This window comes from Pristis pectinata, chromosome 12 (genome assembly GCF_009764475.1).
Source record: "Pristis pectinata isolate sPriPec2 chromosome 12, sPriPec2.1.pri, whole genome shotgun sequence".
In the NCBI taxonomy this organism is placed as follows: Eukaryota; Metazoa; Chordata; class Chondrichthyes; order Rhinopristiformes; family Pristidae; genus Pristis; species Pristis pectinata.
In genome coordinates this window covers 30620044-30645322 of record NC_067416.1, presented here as the reverse complement: position 1 = coordinate 30645322, position 25279 = coordinate 30620044, and the positions used below count along the sequence as shown (strand labels likewise).

At 37.9% G+C, this 25279-nt stretch overlaps 1 protein-coding gene across 3 annotated transcripts in view; it reads right to left on the bottom strand.

Moving 5' to 3' along the window:
- Positions 1 to 25279, bottom strand: part of LOC127576757 (exocyst complex component 6-like) — a 140324-nt gene that overhangs the window by 104342 nt on the left and 10703 nt on the right. For 2 of the 3 annotated variants that reach the window (XM_052027474.1, XM_052027473.1), the window contains exons 2-5: positions 15463 to 15634; positions 12788 to 12835; positions 12610 to 12700; positions 5152 to 5197 (exon numbers count right to left, since the gene is read on the bottom strand). In XM_052027474.1, the coding sequence (XP_051883434.1) occupies positions 5152 to 5197; positions 12610 to 12700; positions 12788 to 12835; positions 15463 to 15634 (357 nt within the window). Of the gene's footprint in view, positions 1 to 5151; positions 5198 to 12609; positions 12701 to 12787; positions 12836 to 15462; positions 15635 to 25279 lie in introns of those variants that run through there. The other variant, XM_052027475.1, reaches the window with a different exon arrangement.

Genomic DNA, 25279 nt, shown 5'->3' with positions numbered 1-25279 from the left:
TACTTTGCCAATAAGGGAAAGGAACATGAACCTTTGGACATTGGGATCCTCCAGGCTGGATCTGAAAATATTTGCAACGTTTTTCAATTTGCTACCCACTGCTACACATGCAAGGCTATTTATGGATTCTATTCCCAGACACGAGTAAATTTCATTCCCTACTGTTAAGCAGCAGCATACATCGTATGGATTGCAGGTTCCTCCATGGTGTTGAGAATCACTAGACGCATACAAGTCAGTTTAGGAGAACCACTTCAATTGGCAGATGTTGAACAGCCAAATGGGATTCCACTGTTTCAATGTCCAGCTTTTGCATGATCATCATAGCAGTATCATGCAGATCATTGCTAAGTATCCTTGATTAATCACAATTTCTTCAGATGGAGTCTGTTATAACAACCAGAGTTAAACCACCACAACAAAGCAAAGGTGTGGCTGCAGGGCAATAAGCACTTGCCACTGAAGTCATGCTTCTTGAATTCAATGTGCAGTGTCCAAATGAAATTGGATGCAGCAGGCAACTACTCCTCCTGGCTAGACCTTCAGAAGAGATCCACAGATGTTTCAAATGCAGTGGTGGCTTGCTCAATGCCACACAACCTTGCTATCATGAAGACTCAGGCATTGCCACCTGATACATGGCAAAGAGAAGGGAGATTGGAAGAAGACAGCAGAGAGGGAGAGCTCAAAAAAGACCCTTCCTTGCTGTTCTGTTGACCTACTCATTTGACCACCTAAGTAAACCAAATCTCCATTCAGCAATAGTTTCACATCAGTTTTAGATACACATTTTATAGACAAGTTTTCAGAGCTACAATAGATAATAGGTATTGGCAGCAGGAAGGCCATTTCAGTTTAATCAATTCATTGGAACGCAAGAGGCCTCCAATAGCTTCAAGGCCATTCCTTGTATCAGGCATATCTTTATGCTGCTCCTAAATTTCCCTTTATTATACCAAACGTCTCCATTTTTTTTTTAAAAAGACAAGATTTACCCTTTCAGTATTGTTTAACCCTCTGTGTTTTCTGATGTCTCAAATATCTTTTTCTAAAAGATTGAAAATAAAATTTTTCCAGCTTGTGGTTCATGACTCACAGGGGAACAGCACAGTGGTTCTTGACTACATTACTTTCAGTACAATGAACAACTTAGCATATTATGCAAAGACATTTTTTTTTAAAAAAGCCAGATGCAAATGAAGTCTACTGCCTAATGTGAGTGATGCATCTAGATCAGACATGTTCCATAAGAATAAATTAGCACAAATCCCATAAAACAGGAGTTCTACAGTTGCCTAGCTTTCCAAATACAGTTTTCAGTGCTTAAGTATTGCACTTGTTTCTTCAAGATCATATTTTGTTTTATTATTGATTCACAGGATGCATGCTTTGCTTGTAAGACAAGCATTTAGTGTCCATCTCAAATTGCCCTCAAGGTAGCAATGAAATGTCCTTTTGAACTGTTGCATTCTGTATGACAAAGGTAGTTCCACAGTGCTATTAGATATGTCAAAACCCTAGAATTTCTTAACAATGAAAGGAACAGAAACATTTTCCAAGTTTCCTGCTGTGGAAACTTCAGTATTGCCATGAGCTAGATGCTTTTGTCCTTCTAGCTGTTAGAAGGTGTAGTCTGGGAAGTGCTGCTGAAGTAGTCTTAGTTATTTCTTGCTGTGCACACTAGACTCATCATGCTAGTTGGGGATGAAACAGTTTCCTTTTATTCAATGTGGAGTTGCAATTCAAACGTACCAAAAGATAATGTTTGTTGCAATGCCATAATATATTTAATAGATAATCAATCTCAGAAAATTATTACATGATCATTGCCTAACAAACTGAATTGGTCTCATTAAAATCATATAATTTAATCTATTAGTGAAGCACAACTGTGACATTTAGTATAACATGCATTATACTGAACTCACTTGGTTATATTAATAAGTGCAGAAACATTTGTAATGGGACGGGGAGGAGGGGAAGAAAGGATCTGTTTAATTTTAAAATTAGTTTATAGCATGCTCTGATTGATCAGTCGATGAAAAATAACCTGTATGGCCACGTGCTTCTAATGACATTCAGGATACCAAAAAGTGTCTTTTTTTTTTGCAAATGAGTAACAACCTAATGATTGAACTTTCATGCCAATCTATTTTCACTTTGGAGACTGCAGCCTAGGCACTAACATCATTTTGAAATTCCAAAGCACACTAATAAACTAAATTAATAAACAAGAAGTGGGAATGAAGGAAGCAAAGCATGTAGCGGTGGGGGGAGAGAAAGAAAGAAGAGCCAATAAATTTTAGACCTATTCAGAATGTCAAAGCTTTTTGCAGACTTAACTGACATTTTAAGCCAAACTTTTATAGACATCTTAATGTAAACCAATATTGTCGTCCAAGTCTTAAATATTTATCAAACTGTCAATTAAAAGCACAAAATAGACTGAAATATATGATAGCATCATGAAGATGTTTTACATATAGTATTTGCACTGTGTCATTTCTTAATACATTAGGTAAAAGCATTTTTGAACATAGATGCAAATGCAATACTGATAAGGAAATAAACTTTATCTTGACCAGACAAGACATGCACCAAAATTAATAAGGAAATTATGAGGTCCTTCACCCTTTGCTAACTAAAATATAAAATCAATGCAGTTATCTATGGTAGGAAGTGTATTAATGGAAAATACCGTAATGAACTGCAATATTTTCTGTGCAAAGTCATACTAATTTTGTCACCATGATTAATGTGAAACAGTTAATCAGGATGAATACTAATTTCCTTCTTGGTAAGAGATGTACCAAAATGAGATTTCCCTTTTGTGTATGTGTTTATGAACAATTATCTGCCAACTTTTGACAGAATCTGGCATTGCAAGGAACCTCCATTATGACCCCTGGATAAGCCATCACACAAGAACTGGACTCCTGACTCCAGAATCACAAAGAAATGATCAGAGAGTTTGAGGAAGTTCCAAATGGAAATTTCCCAGGAAGGAGTTGTCCAATTTGCATTGTCAATTTTACTATTTAATTTGTATGACAATTATACTTCCCTATTTTGCAAGTGCGTTTCTGGGCATTGCCAGTTACACAAAGGATATGAATACACTCCAATGAGACTAATCAAGTAGGTCTATACTCTTTTCCACAGCTCTAGGAAAAAGTGGAGGTTGAAGGGACAGTATCTGTTTTGTATCGCAGTAAAATCACCTCAAATTTTAATGTAGGGGATCCTATCACTTGGCAGTACAATGGGGGTTGTATTGCCAGAGTACTATAGCTTTCATGCCTGGCGTTCCTTCTTCCTTTGCCAAGCATTTAGCATTCCTTCTTAGGCAAACACAAGCTCCATGAGACTTATATGTAGAAACAAGGGTAAACTATTAATACTTTTTGGCTAGAAAAGGACTAATGCAAATGCCAGAGGATTGGACAATAAATTTATATAGTTTGTGAGCCAAGGACAAATGTGAACTAAATTTACTTGCAATTACTAATGTGGACAAGGCTTTACAATAATGCTTACTACTCAGGAAAGACTTTTTTTTAAAACAAATATTACACAATTACCAATACATCACATCAGAATCTGCACAAACCTTCTTCACAAAACAGATAAACAATTAGCACTAGCATATTCCATAACGCAGCAAAACTATGATGTTTTTCCATTGCTTCGTTAAGGATCTTATTTCATCATGATCCACCATCTTTGCCTACTTGATATTGTTATTAATCCATTTACAATTATTCAATGAAGTTTGATACTTTGAGCCAAAGGCATTATATTGTCATTAATCTTTTATGCTTTCCTTCATCAACTTGTCATGAGAAGCATCTTGGAATTTGATTAATCAAATTCAAATCAGGTTCACTCACAATTTTAGTCTCCATTTACTGCCTGTTATTGACACAAGTGAATCATTTATGAAGAACACGAATAGGAGCCGAAGTAGGCTATCTGGTCCTTCAAACTTGCTCTAACATTCATCAAGATCCTGGCTGATCTTCTACTTCAGCTCCATTTTCCTGGTCTAGCTTTATATGCCACGACTCTCTTAATATCCAGAAATTTACCTCTATTTTGAAAGAACATAATAACTGAGCCTTCGCTGCACTCTGGGTAGAGAATTCTAAAGATTTACTACCCTCTGCATGAAGAAACTTCTCACCTCAGTCATAGTTTTAAAACTCTCCCGCCAGGAGGAAACATTCTCCCAACATCTACCTTGTCAAGCCCTATAAGAATTTTCTAAATTTCAATGAGATAATTTCTCATTCTTCTAAACTCCAGATTATACAGGCCTTGTGTACTCTCTCTCTTCATACAGCAAACTCACCACCCCAGGAACCAGTCTTGTGACTCCCTCTATGGCCTTTTAAGGCACAATACTCCAGGTGCAGTCTCATTAAGGCCCTTTGTAACTGCAGTATGGACTTTTTACATCTGTATTCCAATCCTCTTATAATCAAAGCCAACATCAGGACATCAAGTCCCTTTGAACATCAACTCCCCCAGCCTGCTAATATTTTCTGTTTGGAGCACTGAAGTGCATGACTTTCAATTTTCCACATATTTTATCTGTTATATTCTCACCCACTTTCTTGGCTTGTCCATATCCCCTTGGAGCCTATTTACATCATCCTCCCACTCACAATCCCAATTAGTTTGTATCATCAGTAAACTTGGAAAAGTGTAATTTAGTCTCCAGCAAAATTGTTAATACAAATTGTGAATAATGGATCCAAGTACCAATCCCCACTGTTCAGGGCTATATTGCTCAGATAGTAGCTTTGTATATTTCAGATCAGACAGTGAGGAGAGGACTTTTAATTCATCACTAGTGGCAACATATGATGTTGTACATAAAAACCATGACCCAAGGATAAAGAGGATAAAGGCACAGTATTCTTAAAATGGATATAATGAATATAATCTGAGCTAGAATTCATATTCTTAGATGAAACATACATTTACAAAAAATGCAATAAATTATTAGTTCTAATGGAATCTTACTGCTGAAACATGGAATCAGATAGAAACACACATATGATGTTAGTAAAAAGGCTACATTCATCATTTTGTATTTGCAAGGGAAGTGGCAATCAAAATTACATAGTGCACAGACATACAAACTACCTTTTGGCCTTCATCTGTTCTCTCACTTTGCTGTACATTTCAAGTACTAAAAAGCAGAAAGGGGGAGAAAAGACAAGTTAACAGTTCTTAATTTAATAACCAGTTCAGTACAAAAAGGTTTAAGCTAAATAAACAAGTATTAGAATACATGATCTCCCTCAGTATTCCCAGTGTACAAGGGAATATGGCCATTGAGAAAACTCCACACTGCAAGATCAAAATTTTTCTCTGCAGAGAATATCTAGGCTACTCATTAAATCTTAATCTGGATAAGGGAGCACCAGGAAGAAACACCAATAGTATGTTGAAATAATAGGAGATGCATATCAAAATAATAATATATTAAAAAAATCAGACTGAGAAACATAGAGCAGGCTATATATAAGTAAAGATCAAACTTCAAATCCAAAAGGGCACATGGTGAAAAAAGTCATCTAGTATTCTCAGTCATTAACTAGGGCTCCAAATACATTGCAAGCATGACATAAGAGGACCACTGAGACAGGGTTTGGAATAAAAGACATGTATCTTTAGCCTCAAAGTAACCAACTATTCTCAAATCAATACCTTTTGGAAAATCAGGGATATTATATTGCAAATTGTGGCACTGGAATTATCTGGAAGCCACTAGGCCAAGTTGCTACTGCACAAATAGGATGAATTTTTACCTTCCCTCAAAGGTCACAGCATTTTGGAAAATAGCCAACTTACAAACAGATTAATAAAAGCAGGAGTAGCCCCTTAGTATGAGGTGAATGCAGGAGTGAAGGATTTTGTCAAATATCCTGAAAATAGACAAAATATGCAAATAGAAAATAATAGTTGAAGGTTTAAAGAAAAAGTGTCTTTGGTGCAATCTGCATAGAAAAAGCAAATCAGCAAGCTATACAATTTGTTTAAAGTTATATTTCTATCCTATCCCTCAAGTATTATTTGCCTCACAGAAAATTTCTTTCCAGAAGGATAACAGGCAACTCCAGATTTTGAAAATGAATTGAAGTCAGTTTTGTCACAAAACAAATGCACAGACAGCGATTAGTTGACCCCCTTAAGGAAGGAGCAAGATTTATTTTGAATGTATTATATTTTTCTTTCCCTTCTTTCTAGAAAGAGTGGTCAAAATTTGTAACTAGTTTGTATATTTACAATGCTGACCTTTGCACTTCACACCTGGTTCTCAACTGTAATTAGCAGGAACCAGGAAAAGAAAAACAGATGTCAGTACATTTAGAATGGTCTCAAAAAAATCACATCCCAAATGCAACTTTTGCACCTTTTCATTGAGATTTAAAGTGATTCTTCACAGACTGCATCTTAAAAATAAAATGCAAACCTGCTAATAATAAGTGGAAAGGACATTGACAACTATTATTATAATTACAATCCACTCTAATGTCTATCCAAGTATTGAATTAGGAAAGAGCATGCGACAAACTGGGAAAGTCTGCTTTCAGCTACAAATTAGACACCCGTGACCACAGCAGCATTATTAAATAGTTCATGATGGCATTTCATTATTTTTTCCTAAATGAAAACATGAAAAAGAAACATGAGCTGGTTCTACAAATAAGACAGTAAATGAAAGACCAGAGATGTAATGATAAATTAATTGTTAATCAAGTGTTAAAGCTTTGGAATAATCAGCATCAAGTCATTTAAACAGCAAATCGAGTTTGGACATTTACATGTGCATTGTCAAACATGGAAGGCCTAACAGATTCAGTACATCAAATTTGTTGGGTCATACCTTCATTGGACTAACCGTGGAACAGTTTTGAGGGAATTCATGAAGATTATACTGGCGGGGAAAGGAAAAGGGAATTGTGCTGGTGATTGTGGCCAATGGGACCTGGTAAGGTCTGGCCTAATTTGTGCAGGATCCAACACTCTGTTAAAAGCTATATGAACAGGAGGGATGAGGAAACACTTGAACTCAGGATATTTCCCCACCAGAACGAAAAGTACAAGTATTTAATCTAGGTCAGTGCCACCATTTCCCACATCAGTGCCACCTAGCTCAGCTTCTCAATCTAAAGGCACTTACACAAACATTGCCCATCAACTGCATATGGCCTTGCCACCAAGTATTAGTCCAGTGTTTTTCAGGAAATTGACGATGGCTATCTGCAAAGAACTTATTGGATAGCTCACTATTGGCAAGAAAATTAGGGCCAGGCTTTAAAATTACAAGGGGACTGAATAAAGAAAACATGAAGACCATTTCTCTCTGAACCTCAATAGCAAAAGAACTGTGTCCATAAAAGATCACAACAGAGAAATGAGTCAGACAAGAGTAAACTTGTGTTCACAGGTTTTTGTTGAACCACAGAATACTCTTCTGTAGGAAATAACTGATACACTGACTAACAGCTTTTTAAAAAAAAACAGCAAATGAGGAAAGAGTAAAAGAATAAATATTTAATACAGGGTCAAAAGATAAACTGGGGAGTGGCTTTTGTTCTGGATTGCTCTAGCAAAGTTGTACAGACACAATGAACAAAATACTATCTCCCTGTACAACAAATTGTGTGGTTCCAGAGAGTAAAGATAATGCAACAATTACATTATTTGGATGCTTGAATAAGGATTTCACTGTATTTTGTTTCACCATCGTAAGAGCAAATTATGAAAATATCTGGTGGATTGGTTAGTCATGTGCTTTGATACACAAGTGCTGCCCAACCTATGTTTAGCATTTTCTACTAATTCAAGTTTCCAGCATTTAGTTTTTTTTAAAAAATGCACAATTTTCAGTTTGTGGTAACTTAATTAAAATTTATTTCCCTTCTAGCCTTGTCACTTTTAAAATTAAAATAATGCACATGTCCCATCAATGTCAACCTGATACCCCTCTGCTTCTCAGTTAAAAACTGACTTTATTTTTTATCTCAATTTCCTTTAAATGAAGTACTGAAAATCCATGAATAATATCAGATCTAGACTGATATTATTCTGAAAAATCTGAACCAGAGTTTCACATAACAGACCGTACTGTAATATAGAACCTTAAATTTAGATGAAATCTACAAAAATCAGTTACGTTTTACTTGTTCTCATAATGACCTAAAAAGTTTATCCAATTCCAAGATCAAGCCACATTCTATTGAGGTAGAAAGTCAATTGGTCCAGATTAAGTTCCTCCATCTATAATTCTCAAGTTTTCATTTCTTGTATTCTATCCAAGAATCCAATGAATGTGTTAGTCACTGTGAAGAATTTGTTAGGAGTCACAAATTCATCTTTTATTAGAGTTCATGCCCTCTTGCCTCATTCTTGCAATGTTTGTAATTTTCTGCATTTTTCTTCCCCATGCCATCATATATTTTATGTCCCTATAAAGTAACAACTAACTTTTTGCAATTAAAAAGACAAATTTACTCATATTTTCTGACATTAGGGATCAGGCAAGTATTGTGGCATTTTTGCATGGCCCTTTTGTCTTATCAGAACTTGGCACAATTTGGCCAGAACAGAGTTCAACAATGCAAATTCCTTTAACTTGTACTTCAACATTTTGGATATGGAGTTCACCATTTACTGTTCTGAGGAGTCATTGAGCTGAAACTAACTCTACTTCTTCCCCACAGAGGCTGCCTGATCAGCGTTATCCACATTTCATTTCGGATTTCCACCAACTACTAAATATTGCACCTGTTCTGTTTGACTGCAGAGGCTTAACATACATATCAATGTGTGTTAATGATCTGGATGAATGAATTTATGGCATTATGGCCAAGTTTGCAGATGATACAAAGGCAGGGTGGGGTGGGGTGGAGGAACAGGTAGTGTTGCAGAGGCAGGAAATCTGCAGAAGGACTTGGACAGATTTAGGGGAAAAGGCAAAGAAGTGGCAGATGGAATACAGCATAAGCAAGTGTGGAATTATGCATTTTGGTAGGAAGAATAAAAGTGTAGACTATTTTCTAAATGGGAGAGAATTCAGAAATCTGAGGTGCAAAGGCACTTGGGAGTCCTAGTCCAGGATTCCCAAAAGGTTAACTTGCAGGTATGAGTCAGTAGTAAGAAAGGCAAATGCAATGTTAGCATTCATTTTGAGAGGACTAGAATATAAACACTGCTGAGACTTAAGGTGTTGGTCAGACTGCATTTAGAAATATTGCACTCAATTTTGGGCCCCATATCCAAGGGAAGATGTGCTAGTCCTGGAGAGGGTCCAGGAGAGTCACAAGAATGATCCCAGGAATTAAAGGGTTAACCTATGCAAAGCATTTGATGTCTCTGGGCCTGTACTCGATGGAGTTCAAAAGGATGAGGGGAGCTCTCATTGAAACCTACTAGATACTGAAAGGCCTGGATAAAGTGGGTGTGGAGAGGGTGTTTCCATTAGGAGTGTCTAGAATCTGAGTGTAACAGCCTCAGGATAAAAGGGATGTCCCTTTAAAACTGAGGAGAAGGAATTTCTTCAGCCAGAGGGTGGTGAATCTGTGGAATTCATTGACACAGAGGGCTATGGAGGCCAAGTCATTGGGTGTACTTAAAGCAGAGGTTGTTAGGTTCTTGATTGGTAAAGGGGTTAAGGGTTACATGGACAAGGCAAGAGAATGGAGTTAAAATAATAAATCAACTATGATTGAATGGCAGAGCAGACTTAATGAGCCACATGGCCTAATTCTGTTTCTCTCTCGTATGGTCTTACATGGAGAAATTGAAGTTAAAACATGGAAATTGGCAACGCCATCAAATTGTATACATCTATCCTCCAATTTAAAAAAAAATTCCTGTATCCTTTCTAATTTCACCTTAGAATGTCTTTCAGCCATATCCTAGCTATTTAGATCCAGTTACTGAATGCTCATTTTCCATCTGATGTGCCATACTTTACACTTACCTGCATCAGACTTCACGCCATTAATTTATCCACTTGCATATTCTGCCCAACTCATTTTTGCATTTGAGTTCTTGGGATCAACTACCCTTTACAGCTTAGTATCATCATCAAGTTTGTAGTGAATTTCTGAATAGGTATTGATGAAAATTAAAAATCCCCTCAACGAGTGCTTTACACTCAATAGTTTATACCACCCCAGCAACTTCTCTAGTAAAACAAAATCTGCAAATGCTGGAAATCTAAAATCAATTCAGAAAACACTCAGGCAGCATCTGTGGGAGGGGGAGAACAGGAGTCTCATTTTAGGTTCATGGCCTTTTATCAGAACTGGAAAAAGTTGAGAGATAAAATAGGTTTTAGATTTTGGGGAACAGTCCTATTGCAGGGTTTTGACCCAAAAGATCACCAATTCCTCTCCCCACCACAAATGGTGCTCAACCCACTGAGTTCCTCCAACAGATCATTTGTTGTTTAAGATTCTGAGAAAAGGTGGGAGAGAGGGGAAGAACAGAAATAATGTCCTATGATACAATAGAAGGCAGAAAACTTCATGATAAAAGAGATGATCCTGCTGCCAAAGTGTAGATGAGGAATGGGACATGCCATGAAACAAGGTGGGTCTGGATGAGAAACAAAAGGGAACATTAAAAACATCCAAAATAGTTTACAATCCTAAGCCGGAAAAGCTGAGAAATGCCTGCTCAAAAAGGTGAATTGCTGTTCTTTGAGCCTCTTTGGAACAGCATTGGAGGTTGAAACTAGGAGCAGTTGAGAATTGAAAGCTCAGTTTTGTGCTCATCAACTGAACAGAGGCATTCTGTCAATTTGCCATGTTCTCCCATTGTAAATGAAACCATCTTGCAGCCAATACAGTATGTAAATAAAAGGTCAATTTCCAACTGGCAGGAATGTCTGGGTTCCAAGATCAGAAGGATAGGAATAAAAAGTCTTATAACCCATGCACTTTGCAAATGGAAAATTTTGTAGAAATGCAAGATGGTGTTAAGAAGTGGTCCCTTTTGGAAGCTGTCGGGTAAACAGCCTCACACTGGAAATAGCAATGTATTTTCTCAGCAACACTGACTCACTAATTGCCCCAATCCACAGATGCATTGCACAACTCACCTCATCCAGAACCATAACCAACTTGCAGGTGTCAAGGATAACAAGTTTCAGCAACTTTTAGTAAAGCAACAGTTTCATTTACAGTTCACTTCCTTCTGAACCCTTTTCTCCTTCCAAATTTAGTCTTTGCTCTACCTTCAATCCACTCAGACCACCTTTTCTCTTAGCCAGAACAATCAATTTTTAAAGGCTTCATCTTTATTCCCTTGCACACCTTATTACAATGAACTATGTTCAGCACAACATCAAGCTGTTTTTCACTCATCTTCATTTCTGTAGCCACTTCTTTGACAGGGGTCTTCTCTGTAACTGTACTGTAATGGGTTGGCCCATTACAGTTTTTGGAAATCTCACTGTGGCACATTGCCTCTTTTTTTTAAAATAAAACTGAACTCAGTATAAGAGTGAACCTCATTGATTCACTTTCTGCATCAATGCTGACTAATATTCACCAACTCCTTAGTGTAGATAATCATCAAGGTTACTAACATTAATTTCATTAGTCTATAAATGGATTTGAAGACAAATGAATCTTATTGCCTATACTTGCATTCTTTATTTTTTAAAAAAAACTTAGGTACCACATGAATCTGCTTCCAGCCTCATTGTATGCCCTCAGTGTTTGACACTGAAAGTTCTGAGCTCATTTACAAGAAACTTTTTGAGCACTCAAGTCTTCTTTTACAGATAAACCTTGTGGTGAGAAAAACAAAAGGAACTACATTCCACTGGCTTGGATCAGAATCAAATTATGTTACCTAAGATTTAAAGGATAATTTTCTAACTTGATGGCTTAGGTTTAAGCAGTTTTCTAACCCTGTGCATTTCCAAGATTCCTTTTCAAATAAATACTCTACAGGATGTGACACAACAGAATCTACAGAAACCGAAAAGAAAAACAAAAAGCTAAATAAACCCTACACTGAGGCAATTAGTAATAGCAGACTTTATGATGCACGATTAGGATGTTTAGAAATGCAGAAATAAGCTCCAAATCCAGTACACAAATTCCCAATTGTACATTTAAATAGAATTGGTTTAAATTCTCTTTCTTCAGCTCCAGCTACGAGTCAAATTTCTAACTGAAAATAACTGTTGCATAATAGGAGGTAACAAAACTTCATTTTAATTGATTAAATTTTAAAGAAAAATACAGTTATAACAGGGTGAATTCAATCGTAAACTTGGGAAGAGATCAGGGAAATAATAGGAGTCAGTGCCATACAGCAAGCTATGAGGAGGGTTCAGAGGACTTGAACGCTTCTATAAACTTGAGTCAAATTGTCCAAATCCTTGCTGCAAAATGCAATTAGAAAATCAGCACTACTGTACAACCCAATCTCAGTCTTTCAAGTGCAGCTTCTTGTTGGGAAGTGCAGGATTGGTTAATTCACTGTATTTGGTTATTTTCAGAAAATGCTCCAGGTATGTCAAGTCAATGCATTACACTTTTGTGAAACTTAACTGCAATTTGCCTTGCTTACCAGGAAGACAAAGTTGAAGCTTCTCAACTGTGATAGCAATATTCCTCTGATGCACCCTACATCGAATTACCTCTTCACTTTGGTTAATCACCTTAAAAATAATAAATACCATATTCCACATTACTGGTACATTTTTAAAACTGGAAATACTAGCATAAACATACTCATTCATTCTCACCTCTTTTCCTGCATCCTGAAGCCGCCGATTAGTGTCAGTTACCTGAACCTATAAAGAATCACATCTAGAAATTAAACACTAAATGAGATCCAACATTTTAAGAAGTATTTCATATCAGTTTGAAAATTATTTGTATGTTAGAAAATTCAATGAAAGACTTCATTTGAAAAATCTTATTTTCTGACAGTAGAAATAATAAAGCATCCAGCAAAATGTAACAGAACTTCAAGCCAATGCAGGCAAGAATGATGCCGGTCTTTTCCCACACAAACAGCTCACTAAATCATCACATGCAAATCATTTTTCACCATTAAGAAAATTATTCTTAAAAACAAGTTTTCAGCTTCATTACACTGGGTTCAATATTGTTATCTGAATTTCACGCTCCACTTTACTGCAACACTGTTCTAAAAGCAGTTCTTATTTTCTGTAAGGCGTCTAGATGCAAACTTGTCCTTGCATTCACAAGCATTCTTTTAAACTGTCGTAAATCACCACGTACATTTAAGATGTTAAAACAAAATAGCTTTACAATTTTAAATTTACCACAGGTTCACAAAGTGTACGAGACCTGCCTAAATCACATGGAACAAGATAAAATAAAAATAGCATTGTGTGACGTAATCGTGCCCAATTAGAGAGAACATGAATCTGGCAACATTAATGCCTCCAAACTTTGAAAAGGAATTCTCTAGATTTCAGTCTTTGCTTTCTTTGGCTATTGGTGAAACAGATACCAACAGTAAAAGAAAATCAGTGATGCCAAAAAGAAAAATTCACATCACTACCCTGCATGTCAGAAACCTTCATACTCCATGTACAATTAGCATAACAAGACCCCTTTTAGCCATCAAGCCTCCCACACCAATTCTAGAACCCATGATAACTTACTGAATGTTCCTCCATAACATTAACTACATACATATTTACATTCCTTATAAATGTACAAATCAATTTTCTATCAATTCCTTTTTGAAGTGTTTTCCCTCCACACCAATATTATCGTAATCATTTTGTGAAGGAGTTATTCCTTTATTTTTTTGACCCATTCAACTTATGTTCTATTACATCTCCTCTTCTGGGTTCCCTTCTTAAAACTGTTACATGCCTGCTTTAGTGTTGGAGAAAAACTTTGAACAGATTACCTGCAGGTTCCTCAATAAAATCTAAACGCCAGTTCGTCAATCCTCTTAAAAACCATTTCCTTCATAGTAATTATGTAATGATTATTGCTGGACATTTTCAAGACCATTCTAAATTAGAAAAGCCAAAATTTGCACAATATTTCCAACACCTGATATAAAAAGCATCATTTCTCCCAACATCAGCATCACCTTGTTTTATGGTGTAATTAACATGGTAAAACATCAAGTAGTTCTACATAGTGGCATTCTCAAACAAAGCCAAGGCACATACATGATTTTGGGTAAGTAAGTAAAAAGTTGGTAGAAATTAGCATTTAGGAGGTACAGGGTGGAGTGGAAATTTTTTTGCTAGAAAATTCCAGATATCGAGGTTTGGACATCAACTAGCAACAGGGTGTGAATGCATACAAGCATGGTTGAAGTGCAAGGCATTTAGAAGATTACAGGGACAGTGAGATGCAAGGATATGGATGGATTCAAAAATAAGGAAAAGAAATTTAAAATTGAGCAAATCAATGCAAGTTAGGGCACAGATGGTAGCATATTAGATTACCAAGTTTGGTGAAGGAACCACCCTTAGTCTTCTGGATTGAGGATTTTGCCAGTAAATGAGTGGAAACAGAGGTGAAGTTCAGCTATGACTTAGAAGCAATAATAGATGAAGTGATTTCCCATGTGTTATCTGATCTTCAGAGGTCAAAAAGTGACAGCAGTGTTGTGAACAATCAGTTTCATTTTTAAGAAGTTGCCAGTGAGAGGAATGAAGTCAATGATTAGGGGACAGTTTGTGAAGGTTCCAAAAGGATCATCTTCTCAACATCAAGCTGAAGGAAACTTCGCTCGTCCAGCATGGAGTTCGGAGAAGCAGTCTGATAATTCAGTGGAGGGATGAAGAGTGATGCTGGTGATGTGGAGCTAGATGCCCTCAGGATACATATGGAAACTGAAGTCATGCTTTGTGATTGGGGGTTGGTGCAAGTTCAAGATGGAGAGACATCAAAGATGGATAGTGTGGCCATCCACATCATAGGTTGCGGACAGACAGAAAAGGACAAACAACCTTGCTTTGTCACAAAAGGAGGATGACAGAAACTTTGATGAAACATTGGCAAAGGTCAAAACCTGGATTGGAGGAATTCAAACATAGCACTTCAGGAAAGATAGGCAAGGATTTGGGAGGAAAATCAGGGACTTCGCCGATAGAGTGGAGATGGAGCAGTAGTTTGCGAGAACAAGGATCAAGCATTGAATTCTTGGAGAGTGTGATGGCAAGTTTGAAAGAGAGGGAGACAGTAACGGAAGAGTTGGTGGGGGGGGGGGGGGAAGAGAGAAATAATGAAGAAAGGCAAGCAGTTGGGAGAATTTAAATGGAAGTGAGTTTTTTTTAAAAAGGTGGAGTTGTAGCACTCACAAGTAAATTACAATAAGTAACGTCAGATACAAGGTTTGCAGCATTGTTATCAGTAAAGAAAAATGCATTTGATTTTTTATTCCTCTTTCTCACTCAATTGAAATAAAAAATATTCTTACCTTTAGCTTTCCTGCATTTGACCTCACTTTAAGCAGTTCAGTTATAGCATCAACAAAACCTTGATGATGAAAATTGCACATTTTTTCAATTTCCCGGTCATGATTACGAATGCGGGCCTCAAGTTTTTCCATAAACCGCTTGTGTGCATTGGGCTGGTCATCATATACCGATCTATTAAGACAGAAATTTAAACCAGTCATGAACAACATTTTCTTCTTGGGCAACAATGAACAATGAGTACCAGTAACTCTAGTCAGGGTTTTGACCAAAAAACATTGACAAGTCCTTTCTTCCCACAGATGTTGCTTGACCCACAAAGTTCCTCCAGCAGGTGTTTGTTGCACCAGAAGATTAAGCAGATTTTCCAAGTGTTCATGGCTCCATCTAGTGAAAATTATAAGTACAGCACCGGCATTCCCAGAGAATATGCTACTATTTACTTAAATTGCATAAGCGCTCAGTCCTTCCCATCAATATTACAATATCCACTCTTTACATATATGCATTGCACCTTCTAAAATATTTTTAAAAATAAATTACATTCAAAAAGCATCACTTTGGTGCACAATGCTTTAGTGCTGGTTGAAACTCCTTTTGTTACCATGTCAAAGTAATGACTCAAGATCCAACTGTAGATTTAGTCACTGGACTAGATGTGTGTGTGGCCACCCACACTTGATGTTGAGGTAAACACTGTTGCACTTACATGTGCACATCCCCAAAGTAGAACTGGCTGTAGAGAAGCATCAGAGATTACTGACAAAGCACACTGTGTGGGCATGCCAGAAGCCCCACACTCAAAATGCAACATAACATACTGTAACATATTTATAACAACACAGAACGAGTCAACTCAGCCCACTAAGTCCTCTCCATCTCCCAGCTAAGCAATCCCATCAGGGAGCTTAAGGTAAAGGAACCCTTCCTTAGGAGGCAGTGATCATAATATGATGAATTCACCCTGCAGTTTGAGAGAGAGAAGCAAAAATCAGATGTATTGGTATTACAGTTGAGTAAAGGTAACTACAGCGGCATATGAGAGGAGCTGGCCAAAGCTGATTGGAAGGGGACCCTAGCAGGGCTGACGGTAGAACAGCAATGGCAGGAGTTTGAGAGTAATTCAGACAACGCAAGATCAGTTCATCCCAAAGAAGCAGCAAAATTCTAAAGGGAGGATGAGGCAATTGTGGCTGACAAGGGAAGTCAAAGACAGCATAAAAGCAAATGAGAGGGCATACAATATTGCAAAAGTTAGTGGAAAGCTAAAGGGTTGGAAAGCTTTCAAAACCAACAGAAGGCAACTAAAAAAAAAATCAATAAAGGAGAGAAAAGATGAAATATGAAGGCAAACTAGCCAATAACATAAAAGAAGATACCAAAACAGTTCTCCACCCCCCCCACCCCCAAAATACATAAAAAGTAGAAGAGGCAAGAATGGACATTGGATTGCTGGAAAATGATGCTGGAGAGGTAGCAATGGGGAACAAAAATGGCAGACAAACCAAATAAGTATTTTGCATCAGTCTTCACTGTGGAAGACATCAGCAACATACCAGAAATTCAAGTGAGTCAGGAGGTAGAAGCGAGTCTAGTTGCTATTACCAAAGGAGAAGGTGCCTGTGAAGCTGAAAAAGGTCTGAAGGTAGATAAGTCACCTGGATCAGATAGACCACACCCCAGGGTTCTGAAAGAGGTAGCTGATTGTGGAGGCATTAGTAGTGATCTTTCAAGAATCACTAGATTCAGGAATGGTTCCAGAGGACTGGAAGAATCACTAATGTCACTCCACTCTAAGTAGTGAGGAAGGCAAAAGACAGGAAATTATAGGCCAGTTAGTCTGACTTCAGTGGTTGTTTCAGTTCCATTATTAAGGATGAGGTTTCAGGGCACTTGGAAGCACACGATAAAATAGGCCAAAGTCAGCAGGGTTTCCTGAAGGGGAAATCTTGCCTGACAAATCTGTTGGAATTTTTTGAGGAAGTAACAGACAGGATAGACAAAGGAAAGTCAGTGGACGTCAGTCACTTGGATTTTCAGAAGGCCTTTAACAAGGTGCCGCACACGAGGCTTCTAAACAAGATAGGAGCCCACGGTATTACAGGAAAGGTACTAGCATGGATAGAAGATCAGCCGACTGGCAGAAGGCAAAGAGTGGGAATAAAAGGGGCCTTTTCTGGATGGCTGCTGGTGACTAGTGGTGTTCTGCAGGGGTGTTGGGTCCGCTACTTTTCACATTACATGTTAATGATCTGGATGACAGTATTGATGGCTTTGTGGCAAAGTTTGCGGATGATACAAAGGAAGGTGGAGGGGCAGGTAGTGTTGAGGAAGCAGGGAGTCGACAGAAGGACTTGGACAGGTTAGGAGAATGGGCAAAGAAATGGCAAAGTGGAAATACAGCGTAGGGAAGTGTATGGTCATGCACTTTGGTAGAAGGAATAAAGGCATAGACTATTTTCTAAATGGGGAGTGAATTCAGAAGTGCAAAGGGACTTGGTAGTCCTAGTGCAGGATTCCCTAAAGGTTAACTTGTAGGTTGAGTCAGTAGTAAGGAAGGCAAATGCAATGTTAGCATTCATTTCAAGAGGACAAGGATGCAATGCTGAAGCTTTATGAGGCACTGGTCAGACCACATACGGAATATTGTGAGCAGTCTTGGGCCCCATATCCAAGGAAGGATGTGCAAGCATTGGAAAGGTTCCAGAGGAGGTTTGCAAGAATAATCCCAGGAATGAAAGGGTTAATGTACGAGGAGCATTTGCTAGCTCTGGGCTTGTACTCACTGGAGTTTAGAACGATGAGGGGGAGTCTCATCGAAACCTAATGAACACTGAAAGCCCTGGATAGAGAGGACATGGAGAGGATGTTTCCAGTAGTGGGAGAGTCTAGGACCAGAGGGCACAGCCTCTGAATAGAAGGACATCTTTTTAGAAGAGAGGAGGAGGAGTTTCTTTAGCCAGAGGGTGGTGAATCTGTGGACTTCATTGCCACAGACAGCTGTGGAGGCCAAGTCATTGGATATATTTAAAGCGGAGGTTACTAGGTTCTTGATTAGTAAAGGTTTCAAAGTTTACAGAGAGAAGGCAGGAGAATGGGGTTGAGAAGGAAAAATAAATTAACCGTGATCGAATGGCAGAGCAGATTCAATGGGCCGAATGGCCTAGTTCTGCTAAGTCTTACGGTCCCATTCTCCCTCCCCTTATTCAGCCTGTAGTCCTGCAGCTGATACGCATTCACATGTCCACAAATTTCCCCTGGCTGAGAGAACATATGACAGGTGGCAAAGTCGCCACACCAGCTTTGCCATCTATCAAAACTGTTAAGAATCCTCTGCTTTTCAAAGTCAAGAACATTAAAAAATTATAAATTATTGAAAAATCTCCTGAAAAATTTCTGCAAAACAAAAAATTCATCTTACTTTGTTCACATGTTTCTTTCTTGCAGATACAAAATCTACACTGAAATGAATGAGCTCTTTGATCCTGCAATGATCCATGAGCATATTCCACAGCTTAAACCTCCGCATTACGGCTGTTCAGGAAACAGAAATTTGCCCTTACAGAATTCACATATCATTAACTAAAGATTTGATGCACGGAATAAAATTTGCTCTCAGAGTTTGTGGAAAAAAGTAAATAAATAAAATCAAAGTGTTTTAAACTAGTGTTTCTTTATGCGTGCATAGATGACACAGCTTTGCTCTATGGAAAGTTGCAATATGGACCATTTTCTAGGAGCGCAACCCATTCCCCACGTTGTAGCATGGCAGTTACTTGTAATATAAAATTCACTATGAATTAGTTGCAAGTTCATGACATCTGCATTCTGATACACATGACCAGTCCAGGTTTTCTTGCATTTTTGTCGGCAAATACTAGTGGTTTACCACTAAGCTACTGAAAACCCCACCAAAATCTCAGCCTTAACATTCTTCTTGCAATGTACCAAATTGAATTAAGCCATATATTAGTACTACTAAATAAAACCCCAATTCTGTTGTATTAGATTATCACCAGATTAACGCATTAAATTGACTAATGTGAAAATAAAACAAAAACTTGACAAGGAGTAGTTGCTAATATAAAGTACATTTTTAAAAATGGACAAATCTAATGCCAAGCTCAAAAAAAATTCAAAAAGCATTGTTGTTTTGAATCAAAAAGGTGGAGGGACAAGCCATATCATGATAATGAGCTGCAAATAAACTTAAAATATCCATCATATGGGTTAAAAATCAGTGAAGCCAGCAAAATTTTGGCTAACAAGAGACAATCAGCATCAATTTGCAAAGTGGTAGTCATGTTTGACCAAGTTACAGAACTGCAGAATTTTTTTTGACATACAGAATGGAGTAGACATTTTGAGTTCTGTCAGAAAAGGATTCAAGAGATATAAAGTCAAAGTCAAGTTTATTGTCACATGCACAAGTACATGTATGCAAAGGTGCAATGAAAAACTTACTTGCAGCAGCACCACAGGCACATAACATAAACAGCATTCAGAAGGAAACCATAAATTAAGCAGAATAAGATAGAACACAATTAGGAAACAAAACAAAATTCATTTTAGTGCAAAGTGATCAAAGTGGTCATAGTGCTGCTAAACTCTAGTGATGTGGGTTGTGCTAGTTGGTAAGAACCAACTAGTTTAAGGGAAGTAGCTATTCTTGAACCTGGTGGTGCGGGACTTAAATTATTGCACAAGAAGTGTAAAAGCCTGAACTGGAAGATAACAAAGTTAGGAAACATAACAGAACTCCACCCCACCCACCCCCCAGATAAGTATGATGTGAATAGTGATATTCCTCGGTCTTCTGTTCCATTTTCCATAGCATTGTTCAATGCTAGTTGGTATTGGTTTGGTTTATTATTGTCACTTGTACCGAGGTACAGTGAAAAGCTTGTCTTACAAACCGATCATACAGGTCAATTCATTACACAGTGCAGTTACACTGAGTTAGTACAGAGTGCATTGATGTAGTACAGTACAGAGTAAAGTGTCACAGCTACAGAGAAAGTGCAGTGTAATAAGGTGCAAGGTCACAACAAGGTAGATTGTGAGGTCATAGTCCATCTCATTGTATAAGGGAACCGTTGAATAATCTTATCACAGTGGGGTAAAAGCTGTCCTTAAGTCTGGTGGTACGTGCCCTCAGGCTCCTGTATCTTCTACCCGATGGAGGAGGAGAGAAGAGAGAATGTCCCAGGTGGGTGGGGTCTTTGATTATGCTGGCTGCTACACCAAGACAACGAGAGGTAAAGACAGAGTCCAAGGAGGGGAGGCTGGTGCCTGTGATGCGCTGGGCTGTGTCCACAACTCTCTGCAGCTTCTTGCGGTCTTGGGCAGAGCAGTTGCCGTACCAAGCCATGATACATCCAGATAGGATGCTTTCTATGGTGCATTGGTAAAAGCTGGTGAGAGTCAAAGGGGACAAACCAAATTTCTTTAGCCTCCTGAGGAAGTAGAGGCGCTGGTGAGCTTTCTTGGCCATGGCATCTACATGATTTGACCAGGACAGGCTGTTGGTGATGTTCACTCCCAGGAACTTAAAGCTCTCAACCTCAGCACCATTGATGTAGACAGGTGCGTGTACACTGCCCCTTTTCCTGAAGTCAATGACCAGCTCTTTAGTTTTGTTGACATTGAGGGAAAGGTTGTTGTCATGACACCATTCCGCTAAGCTATCTCCTTCCTGTACTCTGACTCATCGCTGTTTGAGATACAGCCTACAACAGTGGTATCATCTGCAAACTTGTAGATGGAGTTAGAGCAGAATCTGGCTGCACAGTCATGAGCATATAGGGAGTAGAGTAGAGGGCTGAGGATGCAACCTTGTGGGGCACCAGTGTTGAGAATCACACTGAAACCCAGTAACAAAGTTTTGTGCATCAATCCTTTCCTGACCTCTCTCTCTACATCTTTATTTTCCCCCTACTGCCTTTCCCTCTGCTCAAGTTATTCCAATTGCACAATATTCTTTGCTCACAGCTATCTTGCATCCCTTCCCACAATCCAATGCAGCCACCATTCTCATCCATGATTTGTTAGCGCCATCTGTCTGTTCCAAATCTCATGCAGGCCTCAGAAAATACTCTCAATTTTTTCCTCTATATACTGTTTTGTCCCATGTCTCTTCAATTTCCTTCCGCTCATTGTGAGCCAAACTTTTTAAAAGCACTATTTTTATTTCCTCTTAACTCCTACATTTCCCTTCACTTTTCTCCAGTGGTACATTTCTGCGCATGGTCAAATTTGGTTTTCCCATTTATGCGCCCTAATAGGCAACACTTTTACTCACATTCCACTTCCTTGAGAAGTTATTCAGTTTTGATTTATCTCATCTTTCTCTGGCCAATAATGCCTCCTTTTTCTCCTCAACCGAGTGAGGGAGACCAAGACCAAGAGAAAGGGAAGGAATACAGAACAGGACCAAGGAGGTCACTGGTGCAGAGACAGAGGCCAGGTACAGAAGCTGGGTTAGGAAGATAATACAAGCATGCTAACAACAAAAAGGAGCAATGCAAGACACAGCAGAGGTGACTAATGGGGATCACTGTTTATCAATGGAACAAGAATGAAGGTTGCACTGCGCCAACATGAGTGGGGAAGTACAAATGTACCGCAATTATTAAGGATTTACAAAGTTGCCAGTGGGAACACAAGATAATGTTACAGAAATTTAGTCCAGTTATTGCAAATTCAACATTTTGCCAACAGAAATAATGAGAACTCATCAATAAACTTCTCCAAATCTGACATTAAAAGTATGAAAAAAATCCAGTTAGAAAATTAATTACTGTATAGCAGCACCAACAGCAATGGACATCAAACTTTTTTGTTCAGAGATACATCAAGTAAGTGCATGTGCAGTTTTAAAATACCAATCCCTACTGCCAGTTTACAGTAGCTTTAAAAGGTATGTGCCTCATAATTCACTACCACTAGAGGGCTCCCTTAGTGTTCAATCATGGCCACTGCCACAAATTTCTATCAAGGAGGAACAGTTATACTAAAGTCAGAAATGAGGCTGAAAGTAATTTTCTCAACCATGTTAAGCACACTGTAGGAAGCCCTAGTTTTAAGAGAAGACAGAATTGCTATACCATTTGGAGTAATGAAAATGTCAACAACTTGTGCTTTTATAGAGCATGGTGCATATACTTTTTGGAATTTCTAGGGGCAGGGAAGTTGCAAGTACTTGTGAACCAGTGGGGAATATGCTCCCATTCAGTCCCTATAGTATCATCAGAAGCCTCATTCATGTGATATATCTGGAGAATTATCCAGAGAAAATTCCTGGATGGTTTCCAGGAAAAAGCAGCTTTATCTGTTTTCAAAAGTCAATACTCTAATCTGTTCTTTGCAACTACAAACTTACTAGTGTTATACTAGGTTAAGAAATTTGCTTTGGGTTAGTTAAATACTAACAGCAGCCCTATGTTTATATAGTGATCCCTGCTTTTTCTGTCAAAGATTTCTGGTGGTGTCTCTGTGTGGTTAGAGTTGACTAGACAAAACTGAAAATAAATTACTGGAGCTGGGGGATTTGGGAGTGGAGCTTGGAAGCAGAAAGGAAAATTTGTACTGTTTTAATGATTAAAATTTAAGCTAACTCATAAAGCAGCAAATATATTACAATCCATGTACAAATTATGGAGGAGTGCCAGGGAAGTCATCATATGTCCATCCATCCAGGTGAATGATATTATTCCAACAGGCTCCTAGGTGAAGAGGTTTATATGGACCAAATATTCACTGTTTGCCCTGCTCTTACAATGACATTTTTAATGCAACTGATTAAGCTCCTGGTCAATGGATTTTAAAGGTTGAGAAGACTTGATATCGACTGTGCAGCAAGTATAGTTGAAATTTTCTTCGCATTATCTATCCATACTAGAGAAATTTCTTTTAGCCCCAGTGTGCCTAGAACATATATTCCCAGATCTTTGGAACTAACCCACTGCCATTCCTGTGTGCTCTAAGTCCATAATCCTTATCAACACTCTAGTTAGACCCCAAAGCCCAGTTTTTCCACATACTAAACCCAGACTATATCAACTCTCCACAATCATTTTCTTAAAAACACATCTAAATTTCTGAATGTGGAACTTCTATGCTATTGACTTGTCATCAAGAGAGAATCATTCTAGCTCAAATGAGGAATTCATGTGAACAAACTATGCCAAGTTGGAGCGAGCACAGGGACAGATTCTCCATTCATTCCAATGAACGTCACTATGAGCGACTAAGTATTAGTTAAATAAATGTAAACAATTTAAAAACATGCAAAAGCTTCCATTTTTTAGTTTTAAATAATTAACATTAATAGCTTGCATAGTTGTTAATAGATCGAGAGTCGGGAAATTTCCAAATGTCAATTAGGTGGGAGGATGGCTTAATCAGTTCTTCTCAGCTGTTTTATGGGCAGAGCTTTTAATGTATAGTGCCCCAATCTCTTCCTCAATCTCACACACTTGATGGTTTTAGATTGGCATGGAGGACGTCAATGCAACAGGTGGAGCCAGATGATGAAACAGAAAAAATGGCATGAGGAAAGGTCAGAATTCTACTCTGAAGTCAATAAGATGCCTGCTACTAACCACAACTTCTGGGTCTAAAATTCCAAAAACAAATGATTTTATATTTCTATAACACTGTTCAAAACCTCAGACAATCAGAAAATAACTTCTGGGCATCTGACAGTGCAACATTCCCTTAGTTTCAGCTGGATTACAAGTTCAAATCTCTGGAATGAGATTTAGGCCTATAACTTTATGACTCAATCCAGAGAGCTTCCATTCAGAGAAAGACAAAGTGAGCAAGTGCAATATTCAAGAGTGAAAATTGCAAGATTTGGGTTCTGCTTCATTCAGCCAACCCAAAACTGAAAGTTCCTATCCGATTACGACAATGCTTACAGTATATAGTCTGACAAAGGGTTTTCAAACCCAAAATATTAATTGTTTCTTTTTCTACAGATGCTGCTTGACCTTGTGTTTTTCAGCATTTTTTTTTGGGGTCTTATTACTTGAATGTATAGTCTCTTACTTATTAAGCTATGATGCAGATGGAGGAATTGTAGTGCTTAATAATCTTCCACGACTATTTATGAGTAACATTTTCAAAGTAGTTGAGATTCCTCCAGCATAATTTTATTTTGATTGCCAGGACCATGACAAAGGTGTCACAAAGTAATAAAAATGTTTAAATCCAGTAAAGAATGAAAAGCAGGGTATTAAATTTGATAAAATAGTAGAACTATTTCAGGCAAATATACTACAAGATTGTATTGAAGGGCTGGATGTAGTTCAAAGGACTCAGTGATTAGAACCTATTTCTTCTTATCTGCGTACGTTACTATGATGAATTATTCAATTGCAACCTCAAATTAACTGGCAGCACAGAAATAGAAATTGCAAAAAAAGGAGAAAAACTTAATTTGCATACTGCCTTTCAAGATATTCCAAATAACTTTTATACTAATAAAGGACTTTTGAAATGAAGACACAGCTCTTCCTACAGAGACTCCAAATGCTTTAACGAAAATGTAGTTGAAGTTCCAGAGAGAAATTGCTTTAAAATTAGATTGTACCCATCCCAGATACAGAGAAAATTTCATTTGTGGTCATTACAGAAAGTGAATGGAAATTGGAATGGATTTGTTAGTTTTATTAGCATTAGGTTTTTTTGCAATTTACTTTTAAAAAACATTGGAATTGATTACTTTAAATTCTCTGTGCAACTTAATAAATAACTGACAATACAAATTCAGAAGCAAAGAGTAATAAGGAACAAGCTGCCAGAGGGACTGGTAGA